The following is a 26,523-nucleotide window of genomic DNA, read 5'->3' on the forward strand; positions in this document are numbered from 1 at the left end:
GTTGACCACTGGAAATACTGAGATGAGGAAGTTAAATGATACATTCCTGAGTAACCAATAGGTCTAATAAGAAAGCAAGATGGAAAGCTTGAGACAAACATTAAATCACAACATCTAAAAAACATTGGGATTTAACAAAAGTAAGTTTAAAAGGGAGCTTTCTAGCCTATGTATGTTTGGTTTTCTCAGCTAATCTAACTTATCACATACCCAACAACAAAATAACAAGTGGACTGATAAAATCAGCTGGCACTTTCCAAAAGAAAACACACTCAAATATCCAGGAAATATTTTTTAAATGCTCAAATAGTAATTTGCACCAGGGTACGCAAATTAAATTGGTTACTTACAAACAGTATCTATATTCTCATGGTGATATAAAAGATTTCAGAACATGCTGCTACCTTAAAAGCCCCATTTTCTCAGGTTCTGTCAATGCCTAAGATCCTTCATCATTGAACTTGGGGGCTAAACAGCAATTTATATTTCCTGTGTCCGCCATATTTTATAATTTACAATAAGAGTTACATCAGCAAACATACTAAGTTTTTCAATGATATATATTAATTAGGTGGAAATTAATATGGCAGCAGTTACTCCTTAACCAGCAAGCTCCCCAAATAACCACACAGAAACCTTTTAATAGTTCAAAGCTTAGGCCTTAGCTGGTCAGATTCTCAACTAGCTTATCTAAGTTAACCAGACCACCTTGTCCCATCCCATGTCTACCTATGCCTTCCAGGCCCATAACCATATCTGTCTCCTCTCATCTCTCCTACCAAAAGGGCCTTTCTTATTCTCCTTCACAGTGTTCCTTTCTTCCTCCCAAGAAGTCCTACCTTCCATTTCCTTCCCAGCTGATTAACCATTAGATCTTTATTAAAGCCAACCAGAGAATGAATTAGGTGGATGAGGAATGACAGAGACACAGCTTCACACAGTTTACCCCAATTCTAAGTGTTACTATATGATACAATGGAATGATTTTTTTAAAAAAAAAAATCAGTTCAAAAGTTAGCTGAACTGGGTCCTTCATGTCCAGGGTAATAATTTCTACCTCTTTATCAATATTACTTATTTGTGAAAACTTAATGTTTTTAGTTGCAGATAATTTCACCCCTTCTTTTGCACAGAATATTATAACAGTATCTCCAGGGTGACCAAGGCCTCAGCTATATGTGCATGTCACTATACAGCATCTTTACTATATAGCTGTACTCCTGTATCCCAAATTGTTCAACTTCTGAATCCATTTAACTACATTCCAGTCTGAAACTTTTTCTTGATTTTGTGTTTGAAATACTAGTATCAAGGTACCTTGTTATTCAGCCCTTAATGTAATGAGATCTCTGTGCCAGCAAATTTTAATATTTTGGACTTGGTGGTGAAATTCCCCCCTATAGCCAGATTGCATTTATAGCCATATATGTCAAGGCATTTAGAGCACAGGGTGAGCTACAAGGAGACATGAGATAAATCTGTAGTCTGCAGGTTCACAACAACCAAGGCAATATTCCAGCTGGCTTTGTTACTAAGTCCTTGAGTACCTTCAATCATCTTATTCAGGACAGAGCCTTGGTTTCACCAAGCACACTTGAACATGATAGCAGAATTACACTGATGGAGCTAGAGACCAAAATAAGGAATGATTGTGATTAATTATGTGCCTGTATCTCTGTTTCTCTAATACTTTTAACATGAAGGGTTGCTAGATTCTGCTAAAGGCTTTTTCAGCATCTAATGAGTTGATCATGTGATTTTCTTTTCTTTCAGTTTGTTTATATGGTGATTACAAGGATGGATTTTCAACCATTCCTGCATCCCTGAGATGAAGCCTACTTTATTATGATGTATTGCGTCCCGCTCGACCGGCAAGAAAGACGCAACAAACCAGAATCTTCCGCGGCAAGAGCTTTATTGCTTGTTTCTCAGGAAGATCCCGAACTGGGAAAATGGCGCTGCTTTTATAACCCGCAGCGTGACGTTTCAGCACCTGATATGGCGTGACAGCTCCCGATTCGTTGCTTGCCCATCACCCCACTATTACACCCCGAGAATGGGAGTGACTAGGAGTGAATTCACTCTTGCACCTGCGTACAGGACTTGTTTACTAGTTAGGCACAGTGGAGGCTCGCGGCACACACGGCTCTCCTCAGAGATTACTGGCAGCACGCATGCGATTGCTCGCAGCACATACCGGCTCTCCACAATGATGGATGATGTTTTTATGACAAAATTTATCCTGTCTACAAGAAATCCAGGGACAGGGGTGAAGCAGAGCCTGAGCCAACCAATACTCAACTGGACTTGAGACCCATTTCATGGGAAATCACCCTGACACTATAAAAGATACTCTGTTATGCTTGCAGACAGGAGCCTAGCACAACTTTCCTCTGAGAGGTTCCACCCAGCAGCTGACTGAAACAGATGCAGATACCCACAGGTAAACAGTGGATGGAGCTTGGGGACTCTTATGGAAGAATAGGAGGAAGGATTGTGGGCCTTGAAAGGGATAGAAACTCCACAGGAAGACCAACAGAGTCAACTAACCTAGACTCTTGGGGCTCTCAGAGACTGAATCACCAACCAAAGACTAAACCTTGACCTTCTCACACGTGTAGTAGATGTGCAGCTTGGTCTTCATGTGGGTCCTGAACAACTGGAACAGGGGCTATCACAAGAGCTGTTGCTGTATGTGGGATATGTTCTTCTAGCTGGGCTACCTTGTCTGGCCTCAGTGGGAGAGGATGCGCCTAACCTCACAGAGACTTGATGTGCCAGGGTGGTGTGGGGGAGGGGACGGTGAGGGAAAGGATTGTGGGAGATGGTGACAGGGAGGGGGGCAGCGAGGGGGATGTAAAGTGAATAAGTAAAACAAACAAACAGACAAACAAATGAGATGTGGCCAGCTTTGCAATCCTGGCTATTGAAACAAAATCAGCAGGGTAGAACTTGGTTTAAACAATACCTGGAATATCTGTCACCAAGGCAACAAATGACAAAGGCTGGTGAAGATATGAGGAAATAGGGAGAAAGGAGCCATTTCCCATTCACAGCTGGGAAAAGTGTAAACTGGTACTGCCACTCTGGAAATCAATGTGGGGGTTACTTACAAATTAGAAAATAGAATTGCCACATGCCTCTCTCTACAGCTCCTAGGCATATACTCAGAGAACAGAATTTCCCATAGCAAATGTCTTTCCTCATCCATGCCCATGGCTGTTCTAACTGTTGACACTAGCAAGGAAATGGACCAGCCTAGATGCCTACCAGCAGATGAATGGATAAATAAAAATGTTGTACAGGAACATAATAGTGGAATTTTATTCAGCTCTAAAGAAAAAAAATGAATTTATAAAATTTCAAGGAAAATTGAGTAGATCTGGGAAGTGAAGTGACCCAAACTCAGGAATATGAAACCTGCATGTGCTGTCCCATATACAGATTCCAGCTTGTGATATGTGTATGCATGTGTGTGAGAGTGGGTGTAAATGTGAATAAGCTTAAAACTAGAGAGGAGTCCAAGAAAGAGTTTTTTAAAATTCTGGAGAATGGGGAGTGGAGGGCAAAGGGATACATGACTTGAAAGAACAAAAGAACCTGGGTCAGAGAATGATATTGAGGAGATGAGGAAAAAGAGGAATGGGGAAGTGAAGAGACGGTGTAGTGGTTTGAATGAGACACCCCATAAGTCCTGGGCATCTGAATACTTGGTCCCCCAATTAGTTGCTATTTAGGAAGGATTAGGAAGGCTGGCATTGTTGAAGGAGGTGTGTCACTGTGGGTAGGCTTAAGGTTTCAAAAACCTCCTGCCATCCCCAGTGAGCCCTCTCTGCCTCCTTCTTGCTGATCAAAATGTAAGCTCCCAGCTATTCCTGCCACCAAGCCCTTACTCTACCATCATGGACTCTAACCCTCTAAATTCATAAACCCAATTAAACACGTTTTAAAATATGTTTCCTTCTCTTTGTCATAGAAACAGAAAAGAAACTAAATTGGTAAGATCGTCTACTAAAATATATATTGTTTGAAAATGACATAACCTCAAATATTCAGTATCATAACTTTAAATTTAATTTAATTTAATCAGCAACAAAATAAAACCTAGCAAACTCTAAATTTCAGAAGGAAGGGACCACAGAAACAAATGAAGGATGAAATCACACTATTATCCCAAGAGACTCAACAAGACATTTGACTTGACAACATTCTATGTCTTTTCATGATTAAATACTCTCAAAAAATTAGGCAATTTCAGTGATAAAAAGCTGAGAACTTTCGTTGTAAGACCACAGACAAGACAAGGAGTTCACTTAAGTCACCCCTATTCAACATGAGTTCATTAGTTTTGTTTTGTTTTTTAATTTTTTTTTTGCTTTGTCCTCTACTGTATCTCAATTTTCAAATTCAATTCCTTCTCAGAACATATTAAGATAAATTGAGTTGAATATAACTTATTCCAAAACAGAGTTACCTTTTGAGCATTCCAACTTAGTGCTGGAGAGAGAGCTCCGCAGTTAGCAGCATTTGCTGCTCAGAGGATCTGAGTTGACCTCCTATCACCCACATAGTGGCTCCCTGCCATCTATAACTCAGTTTCAGGATATTCAACACTATCTTTTGGCCACTGCTGGCACCAGCAAACATGTGTTGTACATATATGAGGACAAAACACTCATACACATAAAATTAAAAAGATCTAAAAATTAATTAAATTAAAATTTGAATACAGATTAAAGAGAAAAAAGTTTAATTATCTTTATTTATAAATAGTACTATTTAATTTATAAAACTCCAGACTCTACCCTAAAGCGCACACACACACACTTACTCTTAAAGGAGAAAAAGAAATAATTTTTAATTATTATTAAAATTATAGGGTCCATGAGCCAACTTTTCTTTTTGTGAAGGCACACTGAATCATTCCCACAGACTAGCTTGGGCCAACGTCTACAAATATTAATCACTCTCTGACTTCAGAAAATAGAAACAAAGAATAGGAGGCGGTGTCGCAAAGTGCTCTGATTAAAAAAACAATGCTCAAAGTGAGGGTGTGCCATCAATTTTATTTTTTAAAATAAGATATATAGATACCTGAAAGAAGAATGAAAATTTACTAGGCAAAGCAGAAATTATATGCCTATGTTTTCCAAACACTGTATAGGAATTAGGACTTTCCTGATCTATTTAGTCTAGCAACTCAGCCAGCTTTGCCTGGCTACTTTCCACCTATTTGCAGGTATAATTATCTCCCAGCAACTCCTTTGGCATGACTTCTCTGACTAAATATAAGGACAATGGTTGTCTCATGTACTTAAAGAGTTTGCTTTAAGGATTGTAGATGGGTTCCTGAATGATTTTAATATGTGTCTTTCTAGCCTTGTTTTAATTTCTTCCTAAAAGCAATGTGTATTTCTTGTAGAACTTCAGAAAGAGTGTGTAACTCAAATAAATCAAGACAAAAAATATGATCAGAAAGTTGATTAAAATCATTTAACATATTCAATATCTGTGCACATAGAAATATAAATATAGAACCAACTTTCTGTTTTAAAACTTTTAAAAGATGATATATTTTTGTTTTATGTGCATTGGTGTCTGCGCCTGCATTTATGTTTGTGTGAAGATGTCAGATTCCTTGGAACTGAAGTTATAGACAGTGCCATGTGGGTGCTGAGAATCGAACCTGGGTCCTTTAGGAAAAAAACAGCCACTGCTCTTATCCACTGAGAAATCTCTACAACCCCTGTTTTGGAACTTTTTAATGGCTGTGTGGTCTATATTATTTATTCTGACTTTTGATAACCCTATTCTGGTTCTATTTAATCAAAATAGTTCTTTGCTATCAGACAACATCAGATTTGTCTTGGTGCTAAAATATACTCTACAGGAAGAGTTTACAGAAGAAAGGACACAGTCTTGTTCAGAGCTGTAGATGATTCTGTTTATTTGTGCAGGGGAGGCATGCCAGTGATGTGATGGGAACGTGGGGCAGAGACTATTTCATCACACAGGGGCAGGTAGTAAAGAAAGAGGCTTGGACCAGAGCCTTGGCTAAAACCTTCAAAGACTCACCCCGCAGTAACCCACGGTTATTAGCCAGGTCCCACTTTCTAAAGGATCTATAGCCTCCCCGAGTAATCTCACCAGCTGGGAACACTAAAACACAAACCCATAGCCTTATGACAATCTCTGGAAACTGAACTATTGTGAGCATTCTTGATGATATTCCAAAAATAAACTTTTCAAAGTAAATATACCAAATGAATGCATATTGTAGACTGTTAGTGGATGTCACCAAGCTGCTGTTCTGAGAAGATGCACTAAGAGCCCCATAGTTCTCTATGAAAAAAAGGGATGATGGAAATGTTATCAGAAACCTGTCCTATGGGAAGAAATGAGGACAACATGTTATTATCTGCTTAGATTTTACTTCAGGAAATGTTTTTCATATAGACTGGTATCTATGATTTGGTGTAAAAACAAAACAAAAGCAAAAGCAAAACAAACAAGCAAACTCTGGTACTCAGTGGCCATGCCCACTCTTCAAGCAATCAGAATCTATAATAATTTTTATTATGTTTGTGTTACCAGATAATAAGAAACTATTTTGACACAATCTCCCAAGGGGATTTCTAGACAAATATAGATGGTTCGACTATTCCAGACCCAGAGGACTGGCTATAAACAGAGCTTAACAAGGAAGGAGGGTGACTTGTGAGCGTTTTTCCTCTGAGCAATAACAATGTCTATCATTAAAGAATTTACAAATGAAGGGAAACTCTGCATCATTTAAATATGGACAACTAAGATAAGGATGACAGGAGTCCTTAGGCATGCAAGTGGAAGGTGTGGCATTCAGTGTGGGTGTGGCTGAGTTCCAGTGTGGTGTGGTGACGGTATTCTCTGTGCAGCGGACATACAAATGTAGGAGGAGGCAGGACTCTGTGAATGGCCTGGAAAGGGCGGAGCATTGGACTGGCAGGAGTATATGTCAGTAATATGCCTAACTTCGCAGCAAGATCTAACAGAAAAGATGGAAGCCATGCCATTTCTTTCTGTGACACACTTAACTTCTAAGTCTTCCATACAAACTTAAGTTCAAAGTCTCCCTGATACCCATCCCCATCCCTCCAGAACACAGTACAGTGTTCTGTACTGTCATCTGTATTAGCTGCTGTTTAACATTAAGAAAGCTAATGTTCTGACTTGTGTGGCACTGAGTAAATAGGTGGTTATTAAAACATTTCTGTTACATGCCTCATACATTGCCTTTTTAAACAGAAGATTGAGAAAATATGTCCATGATGAACTCATTAAATTTATGCCTTAACTCCTGAAAGAAAAAAAAAATGTATCATGGGTTTTTGTTGTTGTTAAATTTTAAGTCTTTGCAATTTTAAGTGGTCTTAAGCTATGCCTGCATTCTTATGTTTTTACAAGAATATATGCTCTGATATTACATAAATTCATTATCACTTAGTTTTAAAGCTAGTAATATAGTTTTGCCCAGAACAGCATACTATATTTCTAATATACTATTACATTGAACTGAATAGAAAGTGTAGAGCTTTTCAAACCACACCTTCTTTCAGTGCTTATCAAAATGTACATACGCTGGTCTACCCAGAGGGAGCTTACTCTTATTTTGAATTGTTTTCTCTCAAGTTTTGAATGTCTAAATATAGCCTTTTCCATTGTACAGAACAATCTCACGCTGCATACATACAACTGAAAGTACTAGAACAGGACCTTTGTGGATTGTTTTCCCCGTGCTCAATCACTTGTGAATTGCCGGAACTCCTTTCATATGAACTGGACTGTATCTTTTTTCACATGCTTATATTTTTATAATTTGAAAAGTACAATAAAATTTATATTTTTAACGTTTGCTAAAAAGGGATAGGAAGAGGCAGATCTTGAGATCTACGACCCACTGCTTTTGAGACCATACTTTTTCTTTGGTCACTAGTCATAACTGTCCTTAATACAGCATCTCTGTTCATGGTAGCTTACTTTAACCTTGAAACTTTTTTTTTTTTTTTGATCTTGGGAAACAAGAAACTAGAAACTTCACTTTTGGCTTTCAGACTCCTCCCTAAGATTGACAACCATTATCACCATGTCCCTTCTGGTTCCTAGGAACTCCAGCATGATAGCGTGGTAGTTTGAATGAAAATGGCCCCCATACACTCATAGGAGTAGCACTATTAGAAGTATGCCCTCCTTGGAGTAAGTGTGGCCTTGTTAGAAGTGTGGCACTGGAGGTGGGCTTAGAGGTTTCAAATGACTAAGCCAGGCCCAGCATCACTTTCTCTTCCTGCTGCCTACCAATCTCCAGCACTATGTCTGCCTGTGTGCTGTCATGAGAACCATAATGACAGTGGACTAAACTTCTGAACCTCTCATCAATCCCCAAGTAAATGCCTTCCTTTAGAAAAGTTGCTGTGTCATGATGTCTCTTCACAGCAATAAAACCTTAACTAAGTCAGAAGTTGGTACCAGGGTCTAGGTTATTAATGTGATAGACCTGACCATGTTCTTGTGTAGAGGAATGTGGACTTCGGAATGCTGGATCAGAAGAGCAGTTTAACAATTTAAGTGGAGATTAATGGGCCATCCTAGTAGGACCATGGAAGACAGAGGTGCTGAGGATAATTTGAATGTGGCTGCTTTCTGTCCCTGTCCCCCGCCCTGCCCCCCCCAAAAAAAAAATCTGCCTGGGGATAAATTTAAAATTTTTGGATTTGCAGAGGAGATTTCAAAACAGCCTAGTGTTGACTTTGTCATGTGGTTATTAGTGGTCAGTCTTATGTAAATCTATAATGAAAAGGAGCAGGCTAAGTAAGGAAAAATACAAAATGTACATACAGTTCAAGGAGCAAAGGGGAACCTGGGAGTACAAAGGAGATAAATCCTATATTTAAAGACATAGACCGATTAAAGAAAAGCCTGATGCTAAATGGAGTAAAGAGTGCGGTAACCTCAGGGTAGGACCTCACCCAAACAAGCTTCCAATTTGTGAAAAGGAATTGAGGAAAAAAAGGTTAGGGCTAGACTATGTTGATACATGCCTCTAATCCCAACACTCTGGAAGCAGAGGCCAGGCTGGTCTACAGAGCAAATTCCAGGACAGCTGAGCTTAGGCAGTGAAGAAATCCATCAAAAATAAAAAGCTGGTGAAAATGTATATGAATGTGGGGGTCATGCTCCAGCCCCAGCAAGCAGGAGAACTTGGGAATTTCAGGTGTATGGGTCTGGCTTTAAAGTCAAGGATAGAAGAAAGGAATTATAAAATCTCTCTCTCTGAGATGAGGGAAAGAGACCAAAGTGACAGAAGTGTCCCTGAATGGAACCCAGAGAGTTCACTGTATGAAACATGAAGTCTGGATTAGCTTAGGGACCCCAAAAGACTGGAAATGCCAGAGCTATGGGATATCTACCAAGAAGAGTCACTAACAGAACTCTTAGGCCCCCAGCCTAAGAGAAAGACAAGTATAGCAGTCAACAAAGCTGAAACAAGTTGGAGATCTGAAAAATACTTTGACATTAGACATGGAGTTGCAGAATTTGGCGTTTGCCTACCTGGTTTTTAGTCTTGCTTTAGTCCAGTATTTCCTTATTTGCTCCCTTTTCTCCCTTTGGTAATAATGTATATCTTGGTAATAATGTCTAGTCTGGAAGCATATGATCTGATTTTTCATTTTGATTTTTATAAATGATTACAGTTAAGGGGATTGCCATGAAACTTTGGACTTGAAACTTTTAAACAGGGTTGAGATTGTTATAGACTATGGGGACTTTTGAAGGTGGACTGAATGCATTTCTGCTTTATGATACAGCTACATGCCTATGGTGCTAAGGAGTAGAATGAGGTAGTTTGAATGAAAATAGTCTCTATAGGGAGTGTCATTGTAAAGAGACGTGGCCATATGGGAGCAGATGTCATCTTGTGAGAGAAAGGGTATCATGGGGAGTAGAGTGGGCTTTGAGGTTTTCAATGCTGAAGCCAGGCCCAGTGCCGCTGTCTCTTCCTGATTCCTGTGAATCCAGATGTAGAACTCTCAGCTACCTTACCATCACCATGTCTGCCAGTGTGTAGAATGTGTCCCGCCATGATGACAATGGCCCAACCTCTGAACCTGTTAGCAAGCTCCAGTTAAATACCTTCATCTATAAGAGTTGCGGAGACCATGGTATCTCTTCACAGCAATGGCAATCTCAATTAAGACCGCTTTAGGCTTTTTCCCTTTTCCATGTTTAAACCTGCAGGTTTCTAGGAACCTCATCAGAAACCAACCTCCTGAGAAAGGAAATGCACTAAACACTCTGTGCAGCTGTAAGAGCTCCTGATTTTAATCATGTTAGATTACAGTTCCATCATAGGTATCTCTGGATACAGTTTATAATTCTCATAAAAAGGGAGGAAAAAACAGCTCTGGCTATTATTACTATTATTCTCATTATTATTATTACTTATTCACCTTACATCCTGCTCACTGCTCCTTTCCTGGTCACCCCTCCCACAGTCTTTCCCTTCATCCCCCCTCCCTTTCTCCTCTGAGCTGGTGGCAGCCCCCTTGAGGATCCCTCCCCCCTGCCCCCATCCTGGCACATCAAGTCTCTGAGGGGCTAGGTGCTTCTTCTCCCACTGAGGCCAGAAAAGGCAGCCCAGCTAGAAGAACATATCCCACATACAGGCAACAGCTTTTGCGATAGCCCACACTCCAGTTGTTCAGGACCCACATGAAGACCAAGCTGCATATCTGCTACATATGTGCAGGGAGGCCTAGGTCCAACCTGTGTATGTTCTTTGGTTGGTGGTTCAGTCTTTCAGAGCCCCAAGGGTCCAGGTTAGTTGATTCTGTTGGTTTTCCTGTGGAGTTCCTTTCCCCTTAGAGGCTGCAATCCTTTTCTCCTGTCCCTCCATAAGAGTCCCCAAGCTCCAGTCACTGTTTATTTGTGGTATCTGTATCTGTCTGAGTCAGCTGCTGGGTAGAGTCTCTTAGTGGACAACCATGCTAGATTGCTGTCTGTAAGCATAACAGATTATCACTAATAGAGTCAGGGATTGGTGCTTGCCTTTGGGATGGGCCTCAAGTTGGTTCAGTTATTGGCTGACCATTCCCTCAGTCTCTGCTTCCTCCCCGGTGCCTGCATTTCTTGTAGACAGGATAAATTTGGGGTTGAAAGTTTTGTGTATGGGTTTGTGTCCCTGTTGCTCCATAGGGGTTCCTGCCTGGATATAGGGGGTGGCCTCTTCAGGTTCCGTATTGCCAGTGTTGTGCATCACAGCAAAGGACACCCCCCCATGATTCTCGCACCTCCTTTATTCTAATCTCTCTCTCATCCTGGAGATGTCCCCCACCTTTCCACAACTCATCAGTTGCACATTTCCATTCATTTTCATGGCCATCTGGCCATCTCTCCTGTCCCTCCGCACACCTTATCCTGACCCCCCCCCCACTCCCCTCCCATCCCGTCTCCCATCCAGCTCCCTCCCTCTATCTACCTTTTATGACTATTTTATTCCCCCTTCCAAGTGAGGTCAAACATCCTTGCTTGAGCCTTCCTTCTTGTTTAGCTTCTTTGGGTTTGTGGAGTGTAGCATAGGAATCCTGTACTTTATGGCTAATATCCACTTATAAGTGAGTATATACCACGCATGTCCTTTTGGGACTGGGTTACTTCACTCAGGATGATATTCTCAAGATCCATCCATTTGCCTGCAAAATCCATGATGTCTTGGTTTATAATAGCTGAATAGTATTCCATTGTGTAGATGTACCACATTTTCTTTATCCATTCTTCCGTTGAAAGTCATCTAGTTTGTTTCCAGTTTCTGGCTATTACAAATAAAGCTGTCATAAACATAGTTGAGCAATTGTCTTTGTGGGATGGTGGAAAATCTTTGGGTATATGCCCAGGAGTGGTACATTGGGTCTTGAGGTAGAACTATTTTCAGTGTTCTGAGAAACTGTCATATTGATTTCCACAATGATTGTACAAGTTTACACTCCCACCAGCAGTGGAGGAGCGTTCCCCTCATTCCACATCCTTGCCAGCATCTGCTGTCACTTGAACAGCTCTGAGGTTTTGTTTTGGGTTTTGTGGGTTTTGTTTTGTTTTGTTTTTGTTTTTGCTTTGTTTTTTTTTATTAAGTTATTTATTTCCTATAACATCTTGATGGAAGCCTCCCCTGCCTCTTCTCCTCCCAGTCTTTAACTCCCACTTCCCGCCCACATCCACCCTACCTCCCCTTCTCCTCAAAACAGCGGAAACTTCCAGTGACTATCAACCAGCCTTGGCATTACCATACACAGGAAGACTAGGTTCATCTACTTCTATTGAGGTAAGACAAGGAAGCCCAGTGAGGGGAAAGGTATCCAAAGGCAAGCAATGCAGTCAGAGATAGCTGCTGCTCCTGCTTTAGGAGTGCCACATAGAGACTCCACTGCACAACTGTATAGAGGGCCTAGGTCTGTACCATGTATGCTCTCTGATTGGTAGTTCATTTTATATGAGTCCTCATGGACCCAGGTTAGTTGGTTCTGTAGGTGTTCTTGTGGTGTCCTTAACCCATCTGGCACCTTCAATCCTTCCTCCCACTCTTCTACAGGATCCCCCAAGCTCCACTTAATGTTTGGCTGTGGGTCACTGCAACATTTTCCTCAGCTTCTGGGTGAAGCCTCTCTGATGACAGTTATGCTAGGCTCCTGTCTGCAAGGATAGCAGAATATCATTAATAGTGTCACAGTTGGGGGCTGGCGAGATGTCTCAGCAGGTAAGAGCACTGACTACTCTTCTGAAGGTCCTGGGTTCAAATCCCAGCAACCACATGGTGACCCACAACCACCCATAATGAGATCTGATGACCTCTTCTGGTGTGTCTGAAGACAGCTACAGTGTACTTGTGTATAATAATAAATAAATCTTTTTTAAAAATTGTGTCACAGTGAGCTCCCTCTCATGGCATGGGTTTCAAACTGTGCCAGTCATTGGTTGGCCCTTTCCTCAAATTCTGCTCCACCTTTTATCACTGCATATCTTGTAGGCAGGACAAATTGTGGATCTAAGGTTTTGTAGCTGGGTTGGTGTCCCAATCCCTCCATTGGAAGTCTTGTTTGGTTACAGGAGATGGCCAATTCAGATTCCATGTCCCTCATTACTAGGAGTCTTAGCTAGGGTTACCCTCATAGATTTCTGGGAATTTCCATTGTTCTATGTTTAAGAACCAGTTTCTTAAGTTTTTAAGATGTAATTCAAAAGCCTCTGACAATTACTTCCTACTCTCCCTTGGGAAATCCATTCCCACTCTTGGGATTGTCTCATGATTTGACACTCTCATGAGAAGCCCACAGTGACACTTGGACATATTTTTTTTCTTTCAAAGTGGTTCTTTCTCCTAGCCCTCAGGGTTAAAGCTTATATTACAATTTCTTTAATAAAGTCAAAGTCTTGAAATTCTTTTCTGCACTAATGTCACAAATCCCAACCTAGCTTACATTGAGGTTCATAAAAGATTAGGGAAACTCTTCAGTTTGCTTCTGTACACTCACCCTAATAGAAATAAAGTCTATTTTTTTATTACACAGACCCTTGTTCTTCATTAGGCTACACAGAAACAGCTTCTAATCTTTACCTTTTAAAAGTGGGTAGGGTGTTTTGTTCCCAATTCTAAGGAGGGGCATAGTGTCCACCCATGGAAGGAGTTACAAAGACAAAGTTTGGAGCTGAGATGAAAGGATGGACCATGTAGAGACTGCCATATCCAGGGATCCACCCCATAATCAGCATCCAAACGCTGACACCATTGCATATACTAGCAAGATTTTATCGAAAGGACCCATATGTAGCTGTCTCTTGTGAGACTATGCCGGGGCCTAGCAAACACAGAAGTGGATGCTCACAGTCAGCTAATGGATGGATCACAGGGCTCCCAATGGAGGAGCTAGAGAAAGTACAAAGAGATCTGCAACCCTATAGGTGGAACAACATTATGAACTAGCCAGTACCCCGGAGCTCTTGACTCTAGCAAACACAGAAGTGGATGCTCATAGTCAGCTAATGGATGGATCACAGGGCTCCCAATGGAGGAGCTAGAGAAAGTACCCAAGGAGCTAAAGGGATCTGCAACCCTATAGGTGGAACAACATTATGAACTAACCAGTACCCCGGAGCTCTTGATTCTAGCTGCATATGTATCAAAAGATGGCCTAGTTGGCCATCACTGGAAAGAGAGGCCCATTGGACACGCAAACTTTATATGCCCCAGTACAGGGGAACGCCAGGGCCAAAAAGGGGGAGTGGGTGGGTAGGGGAGTGGGGGTGGGTGGGTATGGGGGACTTTTGGTATAGCATTGGAAATGTAAATGAGCTAAATACCTAATAAAAAATGGAAAAAAAAAGTCTTTTTGAATTTTGTGTTGCAGAGATTTTTAACCCAGTACTTGAGAGTTACCTATAGGCTCCTGGGTAGATTTTTGGGGAATGAGACCACACTTTAGTGGAAAATCAATAGTAGCATTACTTTGTACCAATCTTTAACCAACATGCTAACTGCATTTCCTTTCATTGTGACTTCATGCAATAAAAGAAAGTAGTATTGAAACTAATGTCCCATTTTCATCTAGAGTATTTGTGTATGTTTTTGTATCACACTGAATTGCTCTTGGTACCTCAAAAAATCTCAGTTTAACTGACATCCTGTTTTAAAAGTCTAGTAAATTGCTTTACTCACAAGGTTGCAGCTAGAACACATGGACAATTGTCTGTTTGTCTTCAGATGTGAAGCAACAAAGTAGACTATCAAAACAACTACTATATAATTTTGACTTATTTTTATTTTATTTATGTAAATAAATGTTTTACCTGCATGCATGTCTGTGCACCACATGTAGGCACCTGTGGAACCAGAAGAGAATATTGGATCCACTGACACTGGAGTTACAGACAGTTATAACCTGCAGTGTGAGTGCTGGGACTCAAAACTAGGTCCTCTGGAAGAGCAATCAGTGCTCTTAACCACTGAGCCATCTCTCTAGTCCCACTTCTAATTTATTTGATAAAATATTCTAGTGCATTGATTTACTTCTTACGTCTATATATTTTATTTTATGTGTTTATAGATATTATTAGAAAAAGTCTCCAAGTTTCACTAGATTGTCAGAGGGATCATAGCACAAAGATGTTAGTTGGATCAGCTACCACAGCAGGTATCTTGCCTAAAGGAAGCGTGCACCTGTCTAATAGCAAACAAAACTCCACTAACTCTCTTGTCTGTTATGCAGGACAATGAATAACCAAAGCCAAGTCCTCTGTATAAAATCCCAATTGCTATTATCTGAATGTGTTTCTTTAATAGTTGGTCCTTGGATGGTCCTAGGAGATAGTAGGGACTTTAGAAGTAGGACCTTGTTGGAGGAAGTGAGTTGTTGGAGGACGTGAATCTGAAGGTTACATCTGGCCCCCAGTCCCTTTCTCTATCTGCTTCCTATCTACCATGAAGTGATCTGTGTCCTGTTATGCATGCTCCTACCAGAAGGAGGTTCTGCTTTCCCACAGGCCTATGACAGTGCAGCCTGTAACCCCAGACTAAAAGCTCCGGAACCATGAGCAAATACATAGTTCTATCCCCCTCTAAGTAATTCTGCCAAGCAGTGGGTTAAGGGATCCTTTTACATTAAAATAAATAAATAACAAGGTGTAATTTGTGCACCAAGAGAGAAAAACATACTACCTTACCCAGGACTTTGATAACTGGAGCACCCAGCAGAAAGAAAGATATCTAGCTGATTTGAGAGCCTCGAGGGATAGCATAGCCATGGTTATCTGTTGATAGAAAAGGCAGAAGAGGGGATAAGGCAGGGAAAGCAGGAGAGAGGACCCAGAGGAAAGCAAGACCTTGGCATAGATGCTACCCAACCTGTAGACCACAGGTCACTGAGAGGGAGGGAAAAACAGAAGCTGTGAACAATGACATTGGCTTGTCCTACTGAGTGTATTCACTGTGTGTAACCTTTCAAATCAAATTCTATTAAGTTAGAAACCAGATCTCCAGACCCAGAAGCCTGTACTCTGAAAACGTCTTTTGTCTTCCAGGAAAGGTAATAGATCTTTCTATGTGTTAGGAAGAAGTCCTCTCTACGTGACTCCGATAAATTGCCTGATGAGAGAGGGTGTCACTTCAGACGTAAAACTAAAGCCACAGCTGAATGGTATTGAATACTTAATTTTATGCTCAGAAGCAAGCTTGGGAAGCATTCCCCTGTGAGCTTCCTGACCCTGCCCCACCTCTCTTCTGTTTTCCCACCATTTCTCATTTTCCTTGTCTAACTATCCTGACCTTCCTCTTTACAGAAACAGTCTTTGTCTTTGAAAGGCAAAAAGGTTTCTACAAGCTGCACAACTTCAGCCTTGAGTAGTGTTTCACAGACATTGTCAGTATTATATATTTCCTCTCCCATACTTGGGTTAGCACGCTCTCAATGAGATTTCCGAATCCAGGTAAGAGAAAATCTCACTTCAGAGGGTTTCTTAGAGACTCATTCACATACAAATGGGAAACAGCATATGAACAGTAAAATATATCTTTCTTGTTTTTCTTTTTTTTTTATTTTGGTCCTTCTTGGTCTTAAAAAGGAAATCGGAGATCTTTTATTTAAAAAAAAATGCACATATGCACAATAGTTAGCTCTGATTTTTATCTCAAACACTGAAGAGTTTATCTCAGCTATGCTGAGAACAGTCCTTAAGTCTGTAAAATCCCTTCGGAGAGAGTGCAGTTTGCTGCCTTGTTTGTTTTGTGAATGTAAACACTGACATCATGTGATGACGTCAGCACATTTCCTTACAAAAGCAGAAAGGGTAGGATGTGGCACAAGGTGCAAAGTCTCACAACACAGGGAAAATATACAAATTACAGTGAAATACAGGAAGCACGCCCTTCTGTCTTGTGTTCTTTTTTAGCAGTTATATTGCTGTAAAGAAAATAAAATTTACATTAGCTTATTACCAGTGACAACACAAAATGCACAGTCTTATTCAAAGCAAACATAACATAGAATAATTTTTTTTTCATCAAAACTAGGCCCGCCACACCATTAGGGATCAGACAGAGCTCACAAAATGTTTCCCAAACAAACCAGACCCACTTACTTCCCCAGGAAAATTTACAGAAAGTGTTCATGGAAACTTCAGGATACTGACACAGAATTGGCTTGTAGTGTGTTTGTGTTGGGTCGCAATTCTTGGGGAGTAACTTAAAATAATGCCGTGGGAATTTCCCACTGGTGTGGGGTTACCCTAGTTAACCTTTCAAATCAAATGCTACCAAGTTAGGAGTCAGCTCTCCTAAACTAAATCCCCTGTCCTGAGAGAGCACCTTTTGTCTTGCAAACAAAGGTCATAGATCTTTCGAAATGTTAAGAAACAGCACTTTCTACAGTGACTCTGACCACAGACCACATGCTTGCCTCCACCTCAGGAAGTTATCTCTCCTCACAAAACACAGAACCAATTTTGTCCACCTACTTACTCCTTACGCCTATGCCCCAAATGCCCCAGCACCAAAGGCCAGCAGCAGCTGAGTTTATTCTCTGCTTTGTCTGCGTTTCAAGGAACAGCATAGGTTTGCGTTTAGGAATCAATCTCAAAGGTTGATTTTGTTCTTCCCCTCAGTTGCCTTACAAAAAACAATGCCATACAAAAGTTTTCCCACTAGGCTGTTTTCCTGGAAATTTGGCAGGATCCCAAAGAAATTCTTAACCTTGTGGATTTGCCTGATAGATAAAGCTAGAAATAAATTGTAACTTCCTCTCAAAATGAATAAAACTTTCCCATATATTTATAGCAAAGGGTTTCCCAGTAGCCCTGACTTTTAGTTTCTATTAGGTTTTATTTGTTTGCTGGTTTTTTATTTTTATATTTGCGGGGGGGGGGGTGTTGTTTTGTTTTGGTTTTGTTTTGCCTTATTTCCAAGGAAAGTCAAAAGACATTGAATTAGGAGATAAATGGAATGAAATAGAAAATATAAGTGAAATAAGTTTACTTTATCTTGTCTTAAATAATAAGACATAAAACAGCAACTTCCCAAAATGGGCCGATTTTAACTTCCCATCTGTTCAATAATATATGATTTATAGAGACATAGAAAAAATATTTCAATAAAACAGAAAAAAAAATAACTTTCTCTGTTACAAACAAGTGGATATTTCATTCCTGAGTCATATCCACAGGAAATGAGAGCTTCCTGGCTTTCTTTCACATAGAGTTTCTTTCACAAGGACATTCAAAGGCTAATAATTGCACTCCATGCTTACAGAGTAAGGGTAAGGCATTTTTGTTATTCCTTATTAGGAAAGAATTACAGGGAACCAAACAGGACAGGAAATGCAGCACCAAGGTTAAGAGGAAGGGCTTGGGCATAAAATAACTGAGGAGTTGAAGTCTGTTACCTCCTGAGTAAGTGAACTTAAGCATCTTGTTCAGTGCTTGAGTTGAGCATGTGAATGGGGAGTGAGACGAGTGCTACATCTTATGGAATCAGTGTTGGGTACTATTCCTGTGTACTTAGGAACATGAAGGTTAAGTATCTTGACACTCATACCTGTAACCAGAGCTGGGTGGGTGGAACATACAGGGGACTTGACTTGAAGGAGGAACTGTGTCTATAGGCAAGTGTTTCTGTGCCCACAGAATGATCTACAAGCCAAGACGACTTAGTCTGTGAGACTCAGTACTGTAGCCAAAATTGAATGTAAGAAATGCCTCCCCACAAAGATGAAGTGAGAGTAGGTTCTAGTTTGTTGCCTGTGCCTGGTTTTGCCTTTACGGAGAAGAATGGGGCCTTGTTGCCACTACAGGGCTAGACCTCCACACAGTCCCACAAGTTCTCACCTGTTGGCGAGAGCAGCAATAGCCACATAAGCCTCCAAGCATTCCATTTATTACTTGAATGAGACACAAGATGAATTCAACTGCGGCAAAAGCCAAGAGGATAGAAAATAGAGTCACATGCCACTCCACAATATGCTTGGGCTCATAGCACTTGGACCACATAGAGGAATTCAGAAGGTACCTGTGGACAGAAGAGGAACTTCAGACACGTGGCCACAGTTTAAGAGGATATCTCATAACTTGCCTTTATTGTTTAGAGATTTTCATTCAGAAACATGGAAATGAATTAACACAATGTTATGTGCTAGCTACACCGTTCCAACAAATGGAAGGGTTTAGCCCAAAGATTATCCCAATGATAAACATAAAATTAAAACACAAATTTTGACACCAATCTAGGATTCTGTGGTTAAAAAATTCACACATGAGAGATTTTTATATTCTTTAAAAGACATATGACTTCTTGTGAGAAAGAAAAGCAAACATATATTAGCATCATGATTAACACCATGTCTTGTATCATATGGCTGTGAACTAAAAGTAAAAATGGAAAAATGGAAACAATTCAGGCTGGGGTAGTAAACTTACAAAGCATATTTCTGTTCTGTTACCCAGGTTTATCATTGCTTAATCTTTGTCTATGAGCAAGCTATTGAGTAAATTTTTTATTTGGAAAATATATTTTACAGTATACTTTAAACTTTGGGATCTTAATTATCACTTTATTAAGATATTAAGCACTTTCCTCTTTTGAAAAGTATCCAAATTCTGCCAAGTTAAAACTCAAGAGGCTTTCATTTTCAAATGAAATTTGTTGATATAAATTGTTTTTAAATTTTTAAGCAAAAAGTTAATTCCCAATAGAAAGTAGAAGGATTTGAGTTCAGCCTCTTTACTTTCATGATATCATGCTCTGTAGCAATGAAGAGCACCTTTTATTCAGTTATTAGACCAAGATGGCTGATCTGCTGCTGTGTGAGTGCAACATTGAGCTAGAGCTGCACCGTAAGGAGCATTCTGTTCTGAAAGAACATGGACTCCAGCAGAAGAACACGGATTGAGAACATCAATGCCAAGTATGGGGATCAGGGAAACAAAGTGAAAGGCTACCATCAAAAAAAAACCTTCCCAAGAGAAGACCTGTTTATACCCACTCTGCAAGGCTCAGTTCCATGCAGGCAGGGGCAGGGCCTATTCTTCTTACACCCAGCTACCAGCACAGTATCTGGGACATTGTGTATGTTTAAAAATCACAGAATGATAAATAACACCCTGAACTCTCCTTGTTAAAAAATCACCAGACCATATTAAGGTCATATGTGACTTTATATATACACAACGTGAGAAATTTCTTCTCGCACATGTGTGTGTGTGTGTGTGTGTGTGTGTGTATGTGTGTATGTAGATACATACATACATACATACATACAAACATAGGCATGCCTTGGATCTCTTTCCTAGCATGTCAGCCACTGCTACTCCAGAGTAGAATTTGGATTCCCCGTAAAGTAGGATTCAATCATGTGGGAACATCCAGGAGTGACTTAACCCAACAACAAGACCTGGTACAATTTCTTATCACTTCTTCCTGCCCCAGCTTGAAACCAAACATCTAACATTGGAACAGTACACTGAGCCAATAAGAGAGTCAACTTGTTGGTTTAAGACAAAACTTACCACCACCACTCCACCCCTAAAAAAATCAAAACAGAACAAGAATATGGCATTCTGTCCCCGTGTTTCTGCTTGTCAGTAAAACAAAGGCTGTTATTCAGGTCACACAGAGTCAAAATTTTCTTTAGCTCTATTTAGCTACTGAAAATTTAATCGGTGGCTTGGAACTGTTAGTTATTCTATGTATTGAGATCCCTAAACAGATTCAAATAAAGAATGATCTAGAAGAAAAAAGACCTTTTTTTGAGAAGCATAAATGAGTAGTGAGACAGATGTACAAACAGCTCTTAAAATCTGTTTAGTAATAGACATAACCCTGTATGCACCTGAGATCATTTTCTATGAGCACATTATGTTCTGAGCAAAGTTGATGACAGTTGGAGGCATTAAGACTCCAACTCCAATAAGTACTGGGTTTTCTTCAGAGGCTACCATTCTTTCATGTTCATCCTAAACTAATTCTGACAGTGATCACAATATGTCAGCCATCACATGAGCATTTCACACGGATCGCCTCATTAATGCTCATGACAACTGCCATTCTCTAGATGAAGTCACTGAGAGACGGGAAAATTAGTTCACACCTTCCTGTTCTTAGAGAGTGAGTAAGGAGCTCAACCCGGGGATATCTGGCACTTCATTCTGAACTCTGTTGGAACCTACACTCACATATGCATACACGCATGCACGCACACGCGAACACACACAATATCTTTTCTTTTAAAGAAGGCAAGTCAGGAAAGAACAATCGATACTCATCCATCACCAGCTTTTCTGATTCTGTTCTTCTGTCATAACTGACTAAAAACAGAAAATCCCAGCATAAGACAATGGGCCTCTCTTAACGACACTGAAGCTGGAGTAGTGGGGAAGACCTTTGCTCTGTCTCTTGGTAACTTGAATCAAGGGTGTGTGTGTTATACATGCTTCACAATATGCAGGCATAGGGTGGAAGAATTGTTTGTCCTAGGTTTTGAATACATAAAAATACTATAATACTGTCCTATGACCTAGTAAAATGTGCTACATTTGACCTGAGTGTCATTGGGGGTTTGCAGCACATACTAGCTGAGCACAAACGCTATGAGGCAGACAACCTGGATTCAGAGATTCACTAGTACTTTCTAGCAATGAGACCTTGGACAAATCACTTCATCCTTCCCTGCCTCCTTTTCTCATTTGTAAAAGAAAAGGAATTATGGGAGCATCTCCATACGGTCGTGGTAAGAACAAAATCAGTGAATATATGCAATAGTATATTCACTGATTAGAATTTCCCCAGGTTCATGACTGCCCATCTAGCCTTACATACTGCATGATTTGGAGTAAGGAAATATTGGATGGGTGGATAGATAGATAACTTAGTTTTAAGCATTGTGGTTAAGAATGTGTTACTAGTTAAAGAACAGTTACATACTGTCCCTCAGTGCTGGCAAAGGTGTAGTTCCATACTCCATGGGCATCGCTGCACTTTGGTCCTTCTGCCAAACCCAGTGATGCCACAATGACACAGTAAGCAGATCCCACGATTCCAATCAGAGCAGCCAGTACAGAAGAAAGCATCTATGGAAAGGAAAAAGCAAGAAGTGAGCCTCCATCCTGTGTCAGGAACGAAGCACATCCACCAGGGCGCAGCACCAGGAGGCTTACCGAGCATCGCTTGCCGTAGTTTTCGTAGCCGCAGCAACCACAGCAGTCCTCTTCATCCATCCCAATGAACACAAACGCTGGCAGGAGCATCTGCTCAGAAGGCAAACAGAATCAAGCCATGGCCTTTCCTGATTCCCTATGGGTGGGTTCAGGCGTTTCTGTAAGATATATCTATGTCTTCTGATTAGGTCAACCAGATATCATGAATGATGTAAAGGCCTAAGAAGAGTCGCAAGTATTACATTTGCTTGCTTCCATGTACAGTGAGTGAGCACACAGAGTGTGAAATAATAACCTGTAAATGTGAACTGTCAGCACTGTTAAATGTAAAATCTGTCCTCATCAAACATAGAAGATCAAATCTTGAGTAGAACGGCTGAAACATTTTGAGTACGTAGAAAACGTAAACATTTTTCATAAAAAAAAAAAGATGATCTGTTTCTTTGAAGATACAAAGGCTCCAGTTCAACTCAGCAATGATGCTCTTCATGTAAGAATGAGCTACTTGAAATTTAAGCCCCAAAGCAGCAAAGCAGAGTAGATGCTAACTATATGTTAAACAGTGAGTATGCTCACTTGTATTATTTGCACTGATTGTGGGAACATGAACGATAGTGATGCTTAAGTTCAAAGCACATGCCAGGCAGTGGTGGCACACGCCTTTAATCCCAGCTCTTGGGAAGCAGACAGGTGAATTTCTGAGTTCAAGGCCAGCCTGGTCTACAGAGTGAGTTCCAGGACAGCCAAGGCCATACAGAGAAACCCTGTCTCGAAAAACAAAAAACAAAACCCAAAAGTTCAAAGCACATTTGCCACGCCAATGCCACGAGGAGTCCATTAGGTTTCAACGTCTTAATTTTAGTTGACAAAGGAGATAGTGTTCTCTGCAATAGTAACGATTCCATAAAATTTCTCTCTGCAGTTCTTAAGTCTAGCATTTTAAGTGGACAAAGTCAAATGTGTCTACATTCCATCTGTGTCGAGATGGAAACTAATACTTCACCTCCCATTGTGCCAAGGAAATTCCTCCCAACTTCAACAACAAACAACCTGTAAGGGGGAGGGAGAGTAAGCCAGCACATTCCATCCTTAGACTGAGATGCTAACCTGCTTCTAACTCCAACCTCAGGAGACCACTTACAGTTATTAGAAAATACCAGTTCACTCCCTAAATGTTTTCCCATGTCATAGATGCCTGAAAGTAAGCAGCAGAGAGTAATTTAGACCCCAAACTTTTGTCTCGGAGCCAGCCAACTCTCTCCAGCTCCAAATGAGGACTGACCATTGCTCCCGCACTCAGAAACTCGATAGTCTCTCAAGTCTCCTTGGACAGTGATCATTTTTCAAGCTGTAAAGTAAAAGCTTCTGAGAAAAGAGACTTCTCTCTAAGGCAAAAGATTTTACTAAAGCAACATCTAATAAGGTCAGCAAAAGTTTAACACAACCTTAGAATATTCTGCTTTCAAAGAGAGAGCGCAGCAACAACGACAAAATCCAGTTTTTACAGATGGGCATTATAGAAAACTTCGCATGAGAAGAATACTCTCTGCCATTCGAGAGGAGAGGAAGTTTTAGTGATAATAGTTCTGAGTGACTCACCAGCAGGCCTCCGCCTACAATGCCGGCAAAATACCACACGAAACGGCTGAGGTGGTCCTCCGTAGCATACTTTGTCTCCCCATTAGGAAAGTAGAGCAAAGCATTAGCTACGATGCAGAAGACAGCAGCCCACACCAGAGAGTATCCGATGTATCTTGCACACTTTACGTAGCACATAGTGGCACCAGGAGTCCTGCAGGCTTTCCTCTGTTCCCTTTCTTCAGCTCAGCGGTTCCACAGATCAGATGTTAGCGTGCCCCTTTGTGGAGAAAGCCGATGCTCACAGCCCATTCCTGCTAACACTTAAATAGTGCCAGTGCTTAGTGCCAGTAAACGAGGTTCTAAGCTTTCATTGGTCCAGACTTCAGACTCCGGTTGGGGTGGAGGGAAGTAATGGAGTGCCCCGCCCTTCAAATGAAATCCTTGGGACAACGAAACCAGTAGTAGGATGTGAGAAACATCCTCAGTCACCTGCAAGAGAGAAAATGACTAATCCACTATACCGCTTGCTCACAGGATAAAGACGAAGGGGAAGTCTGGCACAGTCTTCCAGTAACTGCTTAGAGACGGATGCTTTGGGCCTTGGAAAGAGCTGTGATCTCTCTCTTGCAGCCTTTTGGACCGTTTCCAGTCTGAGGCTGTGTTCACTTCTACATTGACACGAATTTAATTTGCGACCTGGGGCAAGTTTCCTAAGCTCTGAGCTCATTTCCGTGTCTGATCGAGGCAACGTGTCCAAGCTGTCACCCACAGATTTAAGGAGGCTGCTGGGAAAATTACAGAGTGGCTTCTTTTCCTCTGCCTGCGGCTAGCTAGGCAGGACAGATCCCATAGCTGGGTTCCCTGGGTCAGCGCGGCTGAGGGCATCTGCCTCAGAGAGAGATGGTATCCAACAACACAACAGCTCAAACATTCCTGACTAATGCCGTGTAGCAAAGCAGTGCCAGAAAAGGTGAAGGAGGCCCACGGCACGGCTTAGGGTGGAAGATGGAAGAAGAGGGGACTCATTTGCCCTTCCTTGGTAGGTCAGATAAGGAAGCTGAGAAAAACTGAAGAATCTAGAGACTCCAGCTTAGATCAGTGGTATCTCAAAGCTATAGAAAAGGATACAATCTAGCCACTAAACAGCACGGAGACTAACAATAAGTGAAGAGGTCACATTCCCAACTGGACTGAAGAAATAAATAAATGTAAATGCCGGAAAACCGGAACCATCTGGGTGTGTGCAGAGTTAGACCCCATAAAAGCCTCACTCTGTCTCCAGCACACTTCTAACAACAGGGTGTATGGTCTCTGTTCTGGTTTGTGAGTCCTGTCTAGATAGCATCCCATCGCTGATAAGGCTGAAAGAGCAATATAGGCAAATGACTGAATTCTCTTAAAACATAGCAAAGCACTTAGAAACTGATTTTCCTAAAAGGCATCCACTCCTTGCTTTGCCTACAAGGTTAGTGGAAGCAGACTGGAGTCTGCCATCTTTACCTTTGTCTGGCATTCCTATCCTCTACTTTGGGTCTCCTACTTACCTGCACATACTGATAGGTAAATCACTCATGATGTGTCTCTCTAGAAACTGCTAGTACCTAGCCTATATCATTCTCCTTCAAGGGGACAAGCACAAGATGAAAGAGCTGGCATCTTACTGTCAACCTTCTAGGCCTCTAAAAGGCATCTCATGGTCTCTAGTCTGGTCATCATGGATTGCAAAAAGAGCAGAGCCTGATAGAACAGACCACCCTCCAGATGAGGGAAGTTATTCAAAATAGGAGGCTATACTCTGGAGCCCTAGCACTAGTCTCCAAGGAACCAGCTTGTTCTCTCGAGTGATAAGGGCCCTTCTGAATACTTGCAGAAACATCACTCTTATCCCCTGCCCCAGTTCTTTCTCTAAATATAAAGCTCGCCTCAGTGCACTGAAGATGAGCATTCGGTCTTTGGACAATGTTATTTAGTCCTGTTCAGAGTATATTGATTAAGTCTCACTTCTCTGTGATAAATAATTATGATCATTTATCTCTCTAAGTGGCATATTGAGCCAGGTGGTATTCTGCCCTTAACCCCAGTTACACTTAGTTGGAGTGTTTTCATTATAATCTGCTATTCTATTGATCTGTCCCATTAATAGCCAAAATGGGGGAAAGTGTCCATTTGAGGACTTTGCCCCCTCACCCCTAGTTTTGAAATCCTCTGCTGTCTTCTTTCTCCCATGCCTGTGATCAGGAGTGCAAAGAAGAGAGGCTGTGGGGCTTGGATATTTCAAAAAGTATGAAGTAAGACACAGTATCCCTTCCTTCCAGCTTTGTGTACTGTGGCAAGTCATTTACCTTCCAAGACTGTCCCTTTGTCTGCACAACTATATTAGAAGAGAGCCTGAACCAATGGTTAGATTTACCAAGTCTGTGACTGTGTTGCTATGATACTGATTCTCTCCAAAAAGAAAAAAAACAAAATCCAAACAAAGGAAAAGAAAGAAAAAAGCAATGCCCTTGTATATAATCAATCACTTTTTCATTATTTCTAGAGATTCATAAGCTCTAATTGAAGCCAATTGGTAGTTCATTTTCTATGTCTACTCATTTAATCACACATGAAGATTTAGGACCTACCCTCAATACAATGAATAGAAAGTTCCCTACATGAATTCTTTTTGTTCTCTCAAGTTTAAGAACCAAAACCTCAGATAATGTTCACTCATATCTGATG

General features: G+C 40.9%; 1 protein-coding gene and 1 pseudogene across 4 annotated transcripts in view; both read right to left on the reverse strand.

The window, feature by feature from the left end:
* Gm18660 (predicted gene, 18660) lies at positions 950-1,578 on the reverse strand (annotated as a pseudogene).
* The window catches only part of Tm4sf1 (transmembrane 4 superfamily member 1), a 102,126-nt gene continuing 90,422 nt past the window's right edge, over positions 14,820-26,523 (reverse strand). For 2 of the 4 annotated variants that reach the window (NM_001355130.1, NM_008536.4), the window contains 5 exons: positions 23,821-24,291; positions 22,222-22,311; positions 21,989-22,134; positions 18,898-19,078; positions 14,820-16,979 (listed from right to left, as the gene is read on the reverse strand). In NM_001355130.1, the coding sequence (NP_001342059.1) occupies positions 16,965-16,979; positions 18,898-19,078; positions 21,989-22,134; positions 22,222-22,311; positions 23,821-23,997 (609 nt within the window). In that variant the 5' untranslated portion in view covers positions 23,998-24,291 and the 3' untranslated portion in view covers positions 14,820-16,964. The remainder of the gene's footprint in view (positions 16,980-18,897; positions 19,079-21,988; positions 22,135-22,221; positions 22,312-23,820; positions 24,292-26,523) is intronic. The other 2 variants (XM_030252445.1, XM_030252446.1) reach the window with 1 other exon arrangement.

This window comes from Mus musculus, chromosome 3 (assembly GCF_000001635.26).
Source record: "Mus musculus strain C57BL/6J chromosome 3, GRCm38.p6 C57BL/6J".
NCBI lineage: Eukaryota > Metazoa > Chordata > Mammalia > Rodentia > Muridae > Mus > Mus musculus.